Raw genomic sequence first — 16,757 nt, forward strand, 5'->3', positions numbered from 1 at the left:
GAAGGGCTGGTCTGAGTATTTCAGAAACTGCTGATCTACTGGGATTTTCACGCACAACCATCTCTAGGGTTTACAGAGAATGGTCCGAAAAAGAAAAAACATCCAGTGAGCGGCAGTTCTGTGGGCGGAAATGTGTTGTTGATGCCAGAGGTCAGAGGAGAATGGCCAGACTGGTTCGAGCTGATAGAAAGGCAACAGTGACTCAAATAGCCACCCGTTACAACCAAGGTAGCCAGAAGAGCATCTCTGAACGCCGCACAGTACGTCCAACTTTGAGGCAGATGGGCTACAGCAGCAGAAGACCACACCGGGTGCCACTCCTTTCAGCTAAGAACAGGAAACTGAGGCTACAATTTGCACAAGCTCATCGAAATTGGACAATTGAAGATTGGAAAAACGTTGCCTGGTCTGATGCGTCTCGATTTCTGCAGCGACATTCGGATGGTAGGGTCAGAATTTGGCGTCAACAACATGAAAGCATGGATCCATCCTGCCTTGTATCAACGGTTCAGGCTGGTGGTGGTGGTGTCATGGTGTGGGGAATATTTTCTTGGCACTCTTTGGGCCCCTTGGTACCAATTGAGCATCGTTGCAACGCCAAAGCCTACCTGAGTATTGTTGCTGACCATGTCCATCCCTTTATGACCACAATGTACCCAACATCTGATGGCTACTTTCAGCAGGATAATGCAATGCCATGTCATAAAGCTGGATTCATCTCAGACTGGTTTCTTGAACATGACAATGAGTTCACTGTACTCCAATGGCCTCCACAGTCACCAGATCTCAATCCAATAGAGGAGCATCTTTGGGATGTGGTGGAACGGGAGATTCGCATCATGGATGTGCAGCCGACAAATCTGCGGCAACTGTGTGATGCCATCATGTCAATATGGACCAAAATCTCTGAGGAATGCTTCCAGCACCTTGTTGTATCTATGCCACGAAGAATTGAGGCAGTTCTGAAGGCAAAAGGGGGTCCAACCCGTTACTAGCATGGTGTACCTAATAAAGTGGCCGGTGAGTGTATATGTATATATATATATATATATATATATATATATATATATATATACTAGAGGGAGGACCCGGCTTCGCACAGGTATATTACAATTTATGTTTGTGTAGTGGCCTCATAAGAATTGTCCAGTTTTGCACTGGTGTATGTTGTATGTTGTTTGTGTGTATGTCCATAAGCGTCATGTGATTATGTGTATCTCATTTTGGACATCAGTGAAAAACCTGTGATCAGTTGTTATGGATACCTGGAGTAAAGCTGTATCTAATCCTTCCCCATGCAGTACTGTGTTTAGACGCAAGTATCTAATCCTTGTTGGTGTGGTACTGTGTACAGATGTGTGTATCTAATCCTCCGGTAAATGAAACTGTGTGCAGAACTGCATATCTAATCTTACAGCATGTGGTACTATGTGCAGACAGGTGTATCTAATCCCTGGCGTGAGGTACTGTGTGCAGATGCGCGTATCTAATCCTCCCCGTGTGGTACTGTGTGCTGAGATGCGTATCTAATTATCTGGCATGTGGTACTGTGTGCAGATGCATGTATCTAATCCTCCAAAGTGTGGTACTGTATTCAGACGCATGTATCTAATCCTCCCCTGTGTGGTATTGTGTGAAGAGGTGCGTATCTAATCCTTTGGCGTGTGGAACTGTGTGTAGACGCGCATATCTAATCCTACAGCATGTGGTACTGTGTGCAGATGTGTGTATCTAATCCTATGGCGTGTACAACTGTGTGAAGACACGTGTATCTAATCCTCCCCTGTGTGGTATTGTGTGAAGAGGTGCGTATCTAATCCTATGGCGTGTGGAACAGTGTGTAGACGCGCGTATCCAATCCCCCGGCATGTGGTACTGTGTGCAGACGCGCGTATCCAATCCCCCGGCATGTGGTACTGTGTGTAGACGCACGTATCTAATCCTCCCCCGTGTGGTACTGTGTGCAGACGCGCGTATCTTATCCTCCCCGTGTGATACTGTGTGCGGAAACGCGTATCTAATTCTCTGGCTTGTGGTACTGTGTGCAGAGGCATGTATCTAATCCTCCAAACTGTGGTACTGTGTTCACACACACGTATCTAATCCTTCCCTGTGTGGTATTGTGTGAAGAGGCGCGTATCTAATCCTTCCGCTTGTGGAACTATGTGTAGACGCGCGTATCTAATCCTACTACATGTGGTACTGTGTGCAGACGCGTGTATCTAATCCTATGGCGTGGACAACTGTGTGCAGATGCGCGTATCTAATCCTCTGGAGTGTGGAACTGTGTGTAGATGCGCGTATCTAATCCTACGGCAAGTGGTACTGTGTGCAGACACGCGTATCTAATGCTACGACATGTGGTACTGTGTGTAGACGCGCGTATCTAATCCTACGGCAAGTGGTACTGTGTGCAGACACGCGTATCTAATGCTACGACATGTGGTACTGTGTGTAGACGCGCGTATCTAATCCTACGGCATGTGTTACTGTGTGCAGACGCTTGTATCTAATCCTATGGCGTGTACAACTGTGTGAAGACACGTGTAACTAATCCTCCCCTGTGTGGTATTGTGTGAAGAGGCGCGTATCTAATCCTATGGCATGTGGAACTGTGTGTAGACGCACGTATCCAAGCCCCAGGCATGTGGTACTGTGTGCAGACGCGTGTATCTAATCCTATGGCATGTGGTACTGTGTGTAGGCGCGCGTATCTAATCCTCCCCCGTGTGGTACTGTGTGCAGACGCACGTATCTAATCCTCCCCCGTGTGATACTGTGTGCGGAGATGCGTATCTAATTCTCTGGCTTGTGGTACTGTGTGCAGAGGCATGTATCTAATCCTCCAAAGTGTGGTACTGTGTGCACACACACGTATCTAATCCTCCCTTGTGTGGTATTGTGTGAAGAGACACGTATCTAATCCTTCGGCGTGTGGAACTATGTGTAGACGCGCGTATCTAATCCTACTGCATGTGGTACTGTGTGCAGACGCGTGTATCTAATCCTATGGTGTGTACAACTGTGTGCAGATGCGCGTATCTAATCCTCTGGAGTGTGGAACTGTATGTAGACGCCTGTATCTAATCCTTCGGCATGTGGAACTGTGTGCAGAAGTGTGTATTTAATCCTCTGGTTTGTGGGACTGTGTGCAGACGCGTGTATCTAATCCTCTGGCGTGTGATACTGTTTGCTGATCTGTGTATCTAATCCTCTGATGCGCGTATCTCAGTTTGGATATCAGTGTTGTATTGTGCATGTGGAGTGACCGTGTGTATTGCAGTTGAAATATGAGTGAAAGTCTTGCAGGTTTGTATTGGCTAAGGGGGGGGGGGGGGGCACTGTGTTTGGAATGCTGTATCTCAGCAACGGTACGTCCGAGTGAGTTGGAGTCTCGTCTTAAACCTTCCCGGATACCTGAAGTGTCTCTGTACCAAATTTGGTGAAGATCGGTCCAGTCGTTTGGTTCGCATTAGAGCACAGACAGACAGAAATTCATTTTTATAATATAGGGAGATATCTCATACATATGCCATATATTAGTATACAATAAAAGGTAAAGCTTTGAGTTGAGTCCGAGTCCCCCAACAATGAGGAGAACCTGGGACAGAGTCATTTTTGGATAATCGGCACTCCATTCACTGCTATGGGATTGGTGGAATGTAATCTCCAGTAGCCCCCACAGAAGTAATTGCAGTGCCCTATCAATCTCCCATTCCTGGTGACCGGACCCCCAGGGAATCAACACTTATCCCTTGTTCTGTGGATAGGACACTGTCCCTCATATTAACCCTTCTGATCAACATGTGACAAGGTCACTAGGGTTCATCGTTTCTTTATCTTACCGGCACCAGATTTCGAAGGTCATCCCCCCTCCGGCAGAGAGGCCTTGCATGGAGAACGCGCTGAGCAGGAGCCTCTGGACCGGAGTATCTGATGGAGAAACCAAGGAGTGGCTCTGGCGATCATTGAAGACGGGGTCTGGGACACACAGGGTGGTGGCCGTCCTCACGGGCTTTAGACTCAGACCTGAGAGGGACACTGGAATTAAAAAAAGTCTATACAACATGAACGGACTACTGATCATGTGCAGGGTCCACCATCTTGTACCTGACTCCGGCAGCTCTGATCCTGCACTGGATACCGTAGACTGTACCGGGAAGTAATACTGTACAAAGCAGTCGGCTTCCCCCCACACCGTGGACTGCAGAGGGGCGAGACCTTTCAGGTTTTCCACATGTATCTCAAACACATGATCGGTGCTGCTCTCCGAAGGTCGGGATACCTGAAAGATCGCACGTCACATAATGAATAAGTCACGGAGTCACCTCGTGTGAGCGCGTCCGCTTCAGTATAACACATACCCCTGCTGGGGGCGGTGGCGGGTCCAGGAAGTGCGCCGGCCTTGGGATTTGACCTGTAGAGGTTCCCTCCTCGTTTTTAAGTCTTTGCAATGCCACCACTTGGTCTCCGGATCCCATAGCAAGTAAGACCTTGAGTCGGCCACGCTCGCCACCGCTGAACATGTCAATGACAGGGACAAAGCTGTCCACCGAAACTACCGGGTACTGCGCTTGGAGCAGAAGACACCGAATCTTTGGGTCACTGCAACAAAAATAACGGAATTGAATAAATTGTTAGAAAATGAAGAAAGCAGATGAAGGCTCTAAGGCCCAAGACCTGCCTGGTCATCCAGCTAAGGAATTACCGCTGCACTTGTACTTTAACCCCTAAAGAACACCGTGATTAAGTTTTTCTGTTTTAGTCCCCAACTTCCAAAAGCCATAACTTTATTTGTCCGTTCATATGGGGGCTTATTTTTTGTGCGACAATTTATACTTGATAATGGCGTTCTTTAAAGGGATTCTACCATTAAAATTTTCATTTTTTCTCGATTACACGTAGGAATAGCTTTAAGAAAGGTTATTCGTCTCCTACCTTTAGATGTCTTCGCCGTTCGGTAGAAATCTGTGTTTTCTTCGGTATGCAAATGAGTTCTCTCGCAGCACTGGGGGCGTCCTCAATGCTGCGAGAGAAATCTCCAGTGCCGCCTCCATCTTCTTCAGGTACAGCCTCTCCCTGCGTCTTCTTCCGTCCTGGGTTTCAATCTTCTAGGCCTCGGGCAGAGCCGAGCAATCTTCTAGGCATGCACAATTGGCTGTGCCATCGGGCCTCAGGCAGAGACGACTGTGCATGCCCCAAGGCCACAAGAAAATGGCCGCTTACACCAGCTTACTGTGTAAGTGGCCATTTTCTTGTGGCCGTGGGGCATGCACAGTCGTCTCTGCCTGAGGCCTAGTAGATTGAAACCCAGGACGGAAGAAGACGCAGGGAGAGGCCGTTCCAGAAGAAGATGGAGGCGGCGCTGGAGAGTTCTCTTGCCGCATTGGGGACGCCTCCAGTGCTGCGAGAGAACTCATTTGAATACCGAAGAAAAACAGATTATATACCGAACGGTGGCGCGGAGAAGACATGTAAAGGTAGGAGAAGAATAGCCTTTCTTAAGGCTATTCCTACGTGGTAGTCAGAAAAAAGGTATCCAATGATAGGATCCCTTTAAGGAGCACAGTGAGGACTGTTCCACCTGTACACACCAGATCCAGCAGACCGCCATGTTCCTGCGCCCTCACCTGAAGGACATGTAGAACTGATGTAAGGAGAGCTTGGCTAGACCCACCAGCTGGTCTGTACTGGGCCCGGGGACTTTATTCCAGATTTCAATGATCATGACGTTATTCTTCATTCTCTCCAGGAGACGACTTGTCAGAGTGACAGGAGCGACCTAGTGGAAGAAGTACAAACACAGCCGTCACCCTGGAGTGACTAGAAGAACAAGGATCCACAACCCCCTTCCACATAGCTCAGGGATGCCCAAATATGTGCTCTAGTGAGGATCGCTCCCGTAGCTCAGCTTCCTGCACCCTGTGAGACATCGGGGTGGAGGGATATTTAGCGTGTTCACCATTAAATCAAACCCAAAGCAATCTCAATACTAGATAAAAAAACAAAGATACCCGCAAAAACTCAAAGCACCAACTAAGTATCAATGTATAAATAACACAAAGAATTTTTTTGATTTTAAATCTAAATTTATTACTACAAAAATGTTTTTAATTGTAAAAAATATTGGTATCAGGAAAACAAACACATAAAAACATTTAAAAACACACAACAAGAGTGGAGGTCGCACTGGACTGAGCAGCTCCAGCAGGTGTATAATCTGCTAGTGGTGTAGGGGATGAGAACAGCCGCAATAAAGGTGTGTATAGAGAGGCCCAGTATTTAGTATATTTAGTATATACTGGGCCTCTCTATACACACATTTATTGCGGCTGTTCTCATCCCCTACACCACTAGCAGATTATACACCTGCTGGAGCTGCTCAGTCCAGTGCGACCTCCACTCTTGTTGTGTGTTTTTAAATGTTTTTATGTGTTTGTTTTCCTGATACCAATATTTTTCACCATTAAATCACCTACCTGCGAGAAGCTGAACAGGGGTTGGTTGCTGCCCCACACCACCGCAGAGCGAGTGGCCTCCTGGCTCGAGAAGAGTTTGCAGTTCAGATACGGATTACAAATGGAGGAATACTCCGGCTCGCACACGAAGCCTTTTCCTTCGGGCACCATCAGGAGGACATGTAACAATAAGCCGCTCTCCTCTTCTGTCTCCAGTCTTGGCGCAGACGGCGCCCCTAGTGGCTGCTCTGGCTGATGGAGGACTTGCTGTTTCGTAGGTGGAGTTGAGGGTACAGGCCCCGTGTGCTGTTCGGAGGTGTCCTCTGGATAGGACTGATCTTCAGGTGCCAAGACGCTGACGTCAGGTCTGGAGGACGTGTCCTGCCTTCTTACAGGCGACTTCTCTGAGATGTTTGTGAATTCTCTGCTGTCTCCAGCAATGGATACTGACACCTGTCACAGAGAAATTGGGATGGGGGGGATCAGAATACTATTTATCCCTGCAAACAGGGCCTCCTGTCTGAGCAGCCCAGGCATTACCTTCAGAGGTCCAACATCCTGTAATTCCTTCTCCAAGGAGCGCACTGGAAGGGACTGTGAGATGGAGAGATCCCGAGACCGCAGAACCTCACGAAGGGGCAGAACGGCAGAGCCGAGAAGTCCGGGCTGAAGAGACAAGACACAAATTGGATTTTCTGGGTTTTCGGTTACATCAGTAGGTGATCGGTGTGGGTCCAACATCTGGGACCGCCACATACCAGCTGGATGAAGAGGCTACGTTTAGGGTAAGTGCTGCAGCCCCTTCACAAACATGGAATAACTGGTCACAGGACCCGACTACCAAAGTGGGTCTTATGGATACAACTGAGCGGCGCTGCTCTATACGGACGTCAATAGAAGTGAATGAGAGCCATGAAAATGGTTCAGCTCAGCTGTGCCACGCTGTTCCAGTAATTCCCATTCACTCCTATGGTTGCGGCGGAAACAGTGTTGAGTTGTTTCAGTAAGTCCAGGTCCTCGGGACTGACAACCTGGTATTCCCGTATCAGCCACGACTGGTTGAGATGGGAACAACCCTTATAGTTGTGGGGGTAGAACCTGTGATGGGTGGGGCAGGCTGGTTGCGGGAGTTGTGTGTGCGCAAAAAAATAATAATAAATAAATTTCTTTTCTTCTTTCCTGTACCTGGGGCTGAGACATACAGCCTCCTACGCTGGACCTCTTGGAGTTGTAAGCCCACTAGCGGTCATGTGACCACCAGGTCAGAGGCATCATGGCCGCTCCGCTGTGTGGACACTGTGCACACAGCTATCGGGAAGGCAGGGACAGTAATAAACCATCCCTGACTTTTCTAAGAGCGAGTTCACACCCACGCCCGGTCTCTGCTTTGTGGGTTTCCGTCTTCTGCCCGAGAAACTGGACAGGAGACGGAAATCTGGCAGTCAGGGTCCAACCACGATTGTGTGCAGCAGGATAACCTTGCAAGGACATATAAATACGTCCTTGCAGGGTTAGAGGTGGACCACATGGGCGTATATAGCCTATGACTGGTCCAGTAGCGTCCTCTGATACTTTCGGCAACGTTATCACCGCACTGCCAGAGGGGACGGCCTCGCAACTCAGCATCATTGCCGAATGGTGAAGAACGTCCCCCTGTCAGTACAAGGCATTAGTGGAGCAAGGATGACCCTGACATGTGAGGCCGACTTCTCTGACAATGGAGTGATATTGGTGCTAAAAGTAACAGCAACCAGGGTGCACACCAGCAAAGCTGACACCACGCCCATGCCGCATGTCGGGAGGGTTACCTTTTTTTGGGTGCCCTTCCTCATAAAGATTCGGAAGGTCAGGCTGGTATTCCACCAGTGCTGGATCATCTGCCCATGGAACAAGATGGGAAACACAAATCTCTGCTGGAACTTCACAACTGCAACAAAGAACGTAAAACTAGACTTGTGATAGTGTGTGAGGAAAGGGATACGGTGACATGGAAGATTTCTAATTTCTGTGCCACCCTCACCACTTTCCCATGCAGAGGATGGGGCCCTACCTGATTTACAGTCAATTGCAACAGAAATCTGGTTTAAATGACGTGGGAAACGTACACCAGCTACCAGTGGACCCTCGCAGAGGAGGCGCCCCCTCCGTCAGCTCAAAACTGCCCTAAAGTTTTCATGTAATATCATTTAATTTATATCTCAGTCACTGATGCACATGTAGATCTCCCCATTCACCTCTTTTCATCCTTCCATAGATGTCCCTCCACTGATTCCAGCACAGTTGGAATTTATTCTCTAGCCCCCGCCATTCCTGAGCAATAAGTGCAGTTAGTTTTGGTGTCCGATGAGCTAAACTAAACTCCCTAATGTCAAGCGGGTGCCTTCACACAGGAACAGGCAAGGGGGCGTGACTCTAACACCGGCACACCTGACCTGGAAATGAATCCATGACCCCGGAGCTTCACGGCAGAGCAAACAGCTGCATCTTTACCATTGTACACGGTAAGGAGAAGGAGCAGAGTCTGGAGAGGTGGACCATTTACCTCCATTTACGATCTTGCTCGACACCAGTCGGGTTATTTCCGTGGCCTCTGTTGAGTCTCCAGTTCTGTTCTTGGAGGAAACTGGAAACTGGAATTCCACAAAAAAGGTCCTGGCAGGAGAGAAGAGACGTGACATGACGCGATGTTACAGACTGCGGGGTGGGTGAGAAGATCTACAGATGTCAACAGTGAAATGGGACCTCACATCTGGACCTTGTACAATTCATCTGTCCTACCGTAGAAGCCTCCGGTGCTGGAATATGCTAGTGGATAGAAAGCCCTGTCCACTGTATAGCGATGGTTCTGGGGATTTATAGTGCCACGCCAGATACTTATATAGGAGTGGTGATGTGCATGCTCCCCGTCCACTAGCACATACTAGTCACATACTGATGACTTACCCTGTGGATTGGTCATCAGTATGAAAAAATCAATATTGATCTGGAAAACTCCTTTAACCACTTCCGGACCGCCCATAGACTATAAACATCCGGAAGGTGGTTGCCGTGTTCTGATAGGACGTACTGGTACGAGATCGTGCAGCTGCTGATACCGGGAGGCGGCTGTAACTTCAGCCAGAGCTCCCAGAGAGCAGGTTTATTCCCTTCCCTGCCTTCTCGATAGCGGTGTATACAGATCTCAATGAACGCTGTATACACAGCTATGGGCGCCGCCATGATGCGGCCGCCCTCTGACCCGGCGGTCACATGATCCGCCGGGCTCAGTGTCTTACAATTGCTGCTGGGTCCTACAGTACCCCAGATCAGCTCTGTATACTGCGTATACAACGTGCAGGAGGCTAAATGTACCAGCCCCAGTTATAGGAGAAATCAGCCTCTCTAACAAAGGAAAAAGGGATCAGATGTCCCCAAAGGTCTCTTATAACCTTATGGGGACACCATGTGAAAAAAGATATAAAAAAATTATAAAAAAGTTTTAAAAAAATGTAAAGAAAATAATTAAAAAAATAAGTAAAATAATACGCCAATAAAACGCTGTTATTAAAGGTTATAGCCCCACCACCGACAACACCATACAAAATAAGAATTACCGTAACAGAGAGGAAAAAAATTTTTTATAAAGTTTTTCAGTGACACTTTGTGTTATTAAATAAAAAAAATAAAAAATAAATAAAGTGAAAACCAGACACAATTTCCCTCCTATTTTGTTTATATTTTCCTGGATATAAAAAAAATTAAAACACATTGGAAAATAAAAACAACATAAAAATAAAGCCCTCTGTGTCCCCGAAAAAATTCGCAGAAATCAGTTGAATGAGACGTACGGGAAAAATGTTACAGCCGTCTAACCTGCGCATACAAAATAAACCGAAAATGTGTCTGGTCCTGGAGCACAGATTGGCCCGGTACTGAAGTGGTTAAAGGTAGGCAATAGAGATGAGCGAGGACTATTAGAAACTCCCGTTTTGAATAGCACGCACCCATAGGAATAAATGGACGCAGCGATTTGTTCTAGTGTACGATCCCTGTGAGGGCGGTGATTGGAGGACCTACCGTTTGGCGGCTGACGTCGGCCGCGGCGGTTTCCCTTTGCTGCTTATCTTGCTGGGTGTCATTTGGTTTCCCTCTGGTTTGGTCTTTAGCGATTCCACCATGACGCGTGCGGCGTGCATACGACCCAGCAGGGCAAGGCGATCAACGCTCAAGTCGATGGTTTTGGATCTTGTCCCATCTTTACTTGGACGCTCCGGGGATCTGATGAATTTGACAGTATTTATTTTTTTCTTTTTAATCTTAAAATGACTTCTATATTGATGACGTAACCTTAGGATAGATCAATGTGTGATCAGTGGAGGACCAATAACCCGGACCACCAATCCGCTGCCTGAAGAGAGTTGCCGCCTCTTTGCCGAATACCAGGCACATGTCATAGGGGCTGTGCTTGGTACACACCGTCTGGGTCTGTCTTTGCCATGCCAGTGAATAAGTGACATTACCTAGAGGAGACGTCCGCCGATTCCTCGGGGTCACACGGCGCTGGTTTGCCGTCATCCACCTTCACAGATTTCACGGTTTTCTTTCTCTTGGATTTAGATAGATCCTCATCACTTACAACATCGCTGGAGCTGTCATCTAATTTCTGCCAAAGAGATGGGAAAAAGCACCTTTAAGACTCCATATTTGCACAGTATACACAGTTGTGTCTCATACACCAAGTAACTAGAACGTGGCGACTTCTCAGCCCTCACCGGCGCCTTGTAGAAGAGATTCTCCAGCAGGCTCTGGTCGTACAGGGGATCGTTCAGCTCGCTCTCATTGTAGAAGTCGCTTCCTGCTATGGACTCAGGGGGTGAGCCGGTCCCATCCCAAAACTGGCTGATAGACACAGGGGAGCTGATGGTGAACGACAACAAAAGCAGCTGCATTATGGGCTGTGCAACCACTGGCAGACAATGGATCGTCAACATCTAATTCAGTCATTATAATGACTTCTCTCTAGGAGTCAATCCGATCCCTCCGCTCTAGTAACGGTTGTAAACTTAAAGGGGCTGTTTCATGAAGACAAAACCCATCGGTATGGCTTACAGGGCGTATGGACATCTTTAAAGGGAACCGGTCACGGTCCACAGGGACACTAAATGAGCCACAGATCCTTATGAACCTCTTGATGGCACCCATGCCAGTGACAAGAATAAAAAACATTTACACTTATCCATTCCGGTACTCTCGATGCCAGCACTGCTCTTCAGTGAAACTGCAGGAGTAAACCTCGGCTTCAGTGTACGTGTAAGACCTCAGGTACATGTGCAGTGACGTTGCGGGGTACACTCCTGGTTTCATGAAAGAACTGCATAGGTTTCGGGAGCAGCAGAGAGGCGTTCAATGAGACTCATCTCTAGGTAAGATGTGAGCACAGATGGCCCAGCTACAGGTCTCCTCTATGAGACACTAAACCCTACATCACATAAGGACCTAATGGTGGTTTAGTGTCCCATATCGGCCTGACAGGTTCCCTTTACGGTGATCTGCTGAATGATGAAGCAACCTGATTGGTTTCTATAGATCACGTGCCCATTTTTGGCTTCATTGGCTTTAATCAATCATTTTCCCCAGGAGCAACTGTGGTTGGGGTAAAACGTGACACTTGTCTACCCTTGACCCTCCATTGCAGCACTGAGTCCCTTGTTCCATCCCCGTGTAAGCGCTGGTGGGGCCGGAATTAAAACGGCTCAGGTGAAGGCTGTATGGGGTAATAGTGATGTCACTGATATTCAACATGTGACTTATGAGGCCTCTGATTGGCTGCAGCAGTCATCTCAGCCACTACATGGACTACGGGACTGGTGGTAGGTGGGCATTGCTTCAGGCCCATCCTAGGTTTTTCAGTTTGCCTGGAAAAGCCCTTTAAGCTTTTTACTATTTAATAATGGTTCTTACCTTCCCAGGAGCAGCTCTATGGCCCGGGTCTCACTAGTCATCTCTAATTCAGGAAGAGTCCCATCTGCAGGGGGCAGGATTATGCCACGGCCTGGCAAAGACTTGTGGGCATTTAGAAGGTTTCGCTCAATATGCCTGGTGAGGGCTTCCGGTGCGGCCCTAGAGGGGAACAGAGAGACAGAACCTAACTGACAGACTCACCCAAATATCCCTGACACTATCTCCTAGCTGTCCTGTCCTTATAGTGGGGCTATTAACAGCTGGGAGATGTATTGTATAGCACAATCACCTGAGAGACTGGGAACCGTAATGTCCTTCATATAACACAGGGGGCAGTACTGATTCGGCATCGAGGTCCATCTGAGGGTCTACCTGTAGCGTCGATTCAACCATAGCATTTCTCAGCTTGCTGCCCTTATCCAAGAGAGCTGAAACACAGAAAGACGAGTTTTATTATAGAAAAGGAGCCGGTAACACTGAAAACGGAGTCTTATCTGCAGGCGGCAAGTTATAGAGCAGGTGAGGATGAGCAGATTGTACATAGGATGTGAGAAAAGATTCAGAACTACTTGTAATATGTATCCGTACCTGTTCATTCTGGGCCTAGGATTGCAATGGGAGGGAGGCCTTACTCTTATAGGAAATGCTATAAATCACTGAAAAGACCACCCACATAACTCCCAAGCCAAGAATGAGCTACAATATTAATTAATTAATGTTATATTAAGTTATACTAACTATGGTACTATTCTGTTATTGGGCCAGCGCAGTTCAGCACCAGCATGGGGACAGCAGCGATCAGCAGTTTAGTACAGCAGCGGGAATTACAATGACATCCGAGGACTGCTGGCCCAATGCTTGTGCCTGCAGACAGGATACTATGTACCATCTGCTCAGCTCTATACCAGGCTGCCTGCAGACAGGACACTATGTACCATCTGCTCAGCTGTATACCAGGCTGCCTGCAGACCAGACACTATGTACAATATACTCAGCTCTATACCAGGCTGCCTGCAGACAGGACACTATGTACCATCTGCTCAGCTCTATACCAGGCTGCCTGCAGACAGGACACTATGTACAATATACTCAGCTCTATACCAGGCTGCCTGCAGACAGGACACTATGTACCATCTGCTCAGCTCTATACCAGGCCGCCTGCAGACAGGACACTATGTACAATATACTCAGCTCTATACCAGGCTGCCTGCAGACAGGACACTATGTACAATATACTCAGCTCTATACCAGGCTGCCTGCAGACAGGACACTATGTACAATATACTCAGCTCTATACCAGGCCGCCTGCAGACAGGACACTATGTACCATCTGCTCAGCTCTATACCAGGCTGCCTGCAGACAGGACACTATGTACCATCTGCTCAGCTCTATACCAGGCTGCCTGCAGACAGGACACTATGTACCATCTGCTCAGCTCTATACCAGGCTGCCTGCAGACAGGACACTATGTACCATCTGCTCAGCTGTATACCAGGCTGCCTGCAGACCAGACACTATGTACAATATACTCAGCTCTATACCAGGCTGCCTGCAGACAGGACACTATGTACCATCTGCTCAGCTCTATACCAGGCTGCCTGCAGACAGGACACTATGTACAATCTCCTCCAGCTCTATACCAGGCTGCCTGCAGACAGGACACTATGTACAATCTCCTCCAGCTCTATACCAGGCTGCCTGCAGATTAAAGTGCATGTTCAATGTGACTTTGAAGTGAGGTTGAAAGGCAGACCCGGACTTTTAGGTGTCTAACCTGTTAGCAGGTCTTTGGCTGCAGGTGCGGTGCTCACACTTGACGGCCCCTTGGATTGATCAGCCGACCTCTCCTGTGTAACAGGGATGACAGACCCCTTGTCCTTAGAGTGGAGGTATGTATGCGCATCTTCATCTTGTGACCCTTTCCTCTCCCCTCCATTAGGTTCTGTGTTTTCCTTGAAGTATAAATGGTCTCTGCCCCTGGAATACAACAAAAAGAAAACCGCCATGGTTGGTTAAAGGGGTTATCCACCTCTACAGAATTGATGGCCCATAGCCCCAGCGGTCTAACATCTGTCACCTATTCCACTGACCTTGGTGTGGGCACCCGGCTGCTCTCAGACTCTCTGCGGCCTGCAGTCAGTTTGCTGGGTTCCCCCTTTTTTGGGTATTCTGACGGAGCTGTATCCTGGCTCATATCGGAATTTAGGATGGAGCTGCTGTCATCATACGTCTCACTAAGGGGCTCCAGAGCCACGGACACCTGGGAAGAGTTAAGGTCACCAGTTAGGAGCGGGCCAGAAAGACCACATAGTCCACCATCAATTACAGCAGATACTATGTTACCTGTAGTTCTCCCAGTTTCTCTGATGTCGGCGAGACCACTGTGAAGAAACCGCTGAGAGGATGAGTCGGGGAGAGCCGTGAGATGTCGCTGATCTGAGCACGACCAAGAGGCAGGTGGTCAAGTCTGGTCAGGACTTCCAGTACAAGCGCCCCCATATCTGCAGAGGATGTAAATACAACGTATAAAGAAAGAAATCACCTCCCCTCCAATACACATTCTACAACTGAGCTAAATGGCTGATAACAGGGAACAACAGACCGATGAGACTGTAGATCGAGGCCTCTCCCAGTATATGACGCCATCTTACCTGTGAGGTACGAGGTGAGCTGTTTGGGTCCACAGTGGACGGCATAGCGGGTTGTGGTCTGCACTTCCTTCTGCTCAGTCTGTGAGGAGTCCCTGGGATGGAAGATGGTCCCATTGGTTGTCTCTCCCCACCAGCGAAGTCTTACCAGGACAACCCGGGGCGGTCTTGGGACAGTCCATAGGATCTTACTGACGGTGACCCTCAAAAAGCAGCGAAGGTGACCCTGTACAAGTGGCGGGAGGGAGGTGGATGGGGGGACGTCTGTGACTCCTAAAATGGTATGGAAGAAAATTGGAAGGCAGTGATATTTGTGTCACAAAGTACAAGGCCCGGCCGGCATCACTGCATATAATATCATCCTGATTGTCACATCTATACTGACCTACTCCCTCCATATTACACCGTCCTCCTCCTCCCTACACATTACAGTATACGCTCAAGTCCCGATATCTCTCCTACAATGGAGCTGCAGGGGTTACAGCTGTCACACTTTTAACCGGGCCCCTAAGTAAGGGGGCCCCACATCTCTCCTGCTCTATGCTACCACAGAACCTCGTCCTCCCTCTCCCCAGTCTCACTTCTAGTCCTCCACCTAGTTATCCCTCTCCCCGTCCTCATCTCTTTCTTCCCGCTCCCCATCTCCTCCCTCCCCCCTCCTTGTCCCTCTCCCCGTCCTCACCTCTCTTCCTCCCTCTCCCCGTCCTCACCTCTCTTCCTCCCTCGCCCCGTCCTCACCTCTCTTCCTCCCTCTCCCCGTCCTCACCTCTCTTCCTCCCTCTCCCCGTCCTCACCTCTCTTCCTCCCTCGCCCCGTCCTCACCTCTCTTCCTCCCTCTCCCCGTCCTCACCTCTCTTCCTCCCTCTCCCCGTCCTCACCTCTCTTCCTCCCTCTCCCCGTCCTCACCTCTCTTCCTCCCTCTCCCCGTCCTCACCTCTCTTCCTCCCTCTCCCCGTCCTCACCTCTCTTCCTCCCTCTCCCCGTCCTCACCTCTCTTCCTCCCTCCTTGTCCCTCTCCCCGTCCTCACCTTTCTTCCTCCCCCTTGTTGTCCCTCTCCCCGTCCTCACCTCTCTTCCTCCCTCTCCCCTCCTTGTCCCTCCCCCTCCTTGTCCCTCTCCCCCTCCTTGTCCCTCTCCCCGTCCTCACCTCTCTTCCTCCTTCTCCCCGTCCTCACCTCTCTTCCTCCCTCTCCCCGTCCTCACCTCTCTTCCTCCCTCACCGCTCTTCCTCCCCCTCCTTGTCCCTCTCCCTGTCCTCACCTTTCTTCCTCCCCCTTGTTGTCCCTCTCCCCGTCCTCACCTCTCTTCCTCCCTCTCCCCGTCCTCACCTCTCTTCCTCCCTCTCCCCGTCCTCACCTCTCTTCCTCCCTCTCCCCCTCCTTGTCCCTCTCCCCGTCCTCACCTCTCTTCCTCCCCCTTGTTGTCCCTCTCCCCGTCCTCATCTCTCTTCCTCCCTCCCCCTTGTTGTCCCTCTCCCCGTCCTCACCTCTCTTCCTCCCTCTCCCCGTCCTCACCTCTCTTCCTCCCTCACCGCTCTTCCTCCCCCTCCTTGTCCCTCTCCCTGTCCTCACCTTTCTTCCTCCCCCTTGTTGTCCCTCTCCCCGTCCTCACCTCTCTTCCTCCCTCTCCCCGTCCTCACCTCTCTTCCTCCCTCTCCCCCTCCTTGTCCCTCTCCCCGTCCTCACCTCTCTTCCTCCCCCTTGTTGTCCC

The 16,757-nt window shown here is 49.3% G+C and overlaps 1 protein-coding gene across 1 annotated transcript in view; it reads right to left on the reverse strand.

Annotated features, from left to right (window-relative positions):
• C2CD3 (C2 domain containing 3 centriole elongation regulator) overlaps nucleotides 1-16,757 on the reverse strand; it is a 34,630-nt gene that overhangs the window by 16,999 nt on the left and 874 nt on the right. The window contains exons 2-18 of the mRNA XM_075263007.1: nucleotides 15,051-15,320; nucleotides 14,743-14,900; nucleotides 14,490-14,659; nucleotides 14,174-14,376; nucleotides 12,688-12,826; nucleotides 12,399-12,557; nucleotides 11,210-11,354; nucleotides 10,958-11,100; nucleotides 10,515-10,715; nucleotides 9,001-9,110; nucleotides 8,267-8,385; nucleotides 6,999-7,124; nucleotides 6,480-6,911; nucleotides 5,631-5,782; nucleotides 4,365-4,605; nucleotides 4,111-4,285; nucleotides 3,846-4,029 (exon numbers count right to left, since the gene is read on the reverse strand). Coding sequence (XP_075119108.1) covers nucleotides 3,846-4,029; nucleotides 4,111-4,285; nucleotides 4,365-4,605; nucleotides 5,631-5,782; nucleotides 6,480-6,911; nucleotides 6,999-7,124; nucleotides 8,267-8,385; nucleotides 9,001-9,110; nucleotides 10,515-10,715; nucleotides 10,958-11,100; nucleotides 11,210-11,354; nucleotides 12,399-12,557; nucleotides 12,688-12,826; nucleotides 14,174-14,376; nucleotides 14,490-14,659; nucleotides 14,743-14,900; nucleotides 15,051-15,320 — 3,127 coding nt within the window. The remainder of the gene's footprint in view (nucleotides 1-3,845; nucleotides 4,030-4,110; nucleotides 4,286-4,364; nucleotides 4,606-5,630; nucleotides 5,783-6,479; nucleotides 6,912-6,998; nucleotides 7,125-8,266; nucleotides 8,386-9,000; nucleotides 9,111-10,514; nucleotides 10,716-10,957; nucleotides 11,101-11,209; nucleotides 11,355-12,398; nucleotides 12,558-12,687; nucleotides 12,827-14,173; nucleotides 14,377-14,489; nucleotides 14,660-14,742; nucleotides 14,901-15,050; nucleotides 15,321-16,757) is intronic.

The sequence above is a fragment of the Leptodactylus fuscus genome, chromosome 2 (genome assembly GCF_031893055.1).
Source record: "Leptodactylus fuscus isolate aLepFus1 chromosome 2, aLepFus1.hap2, whole genome shotgun sequence".
Taxonomy (NCBI): domain Eukaryota; kingdom Metazoa; phylum Chordata; class Amphibia; order Anura; family Leptodactylidae; genus Leptodactylus; species Leptodactylus fuscus.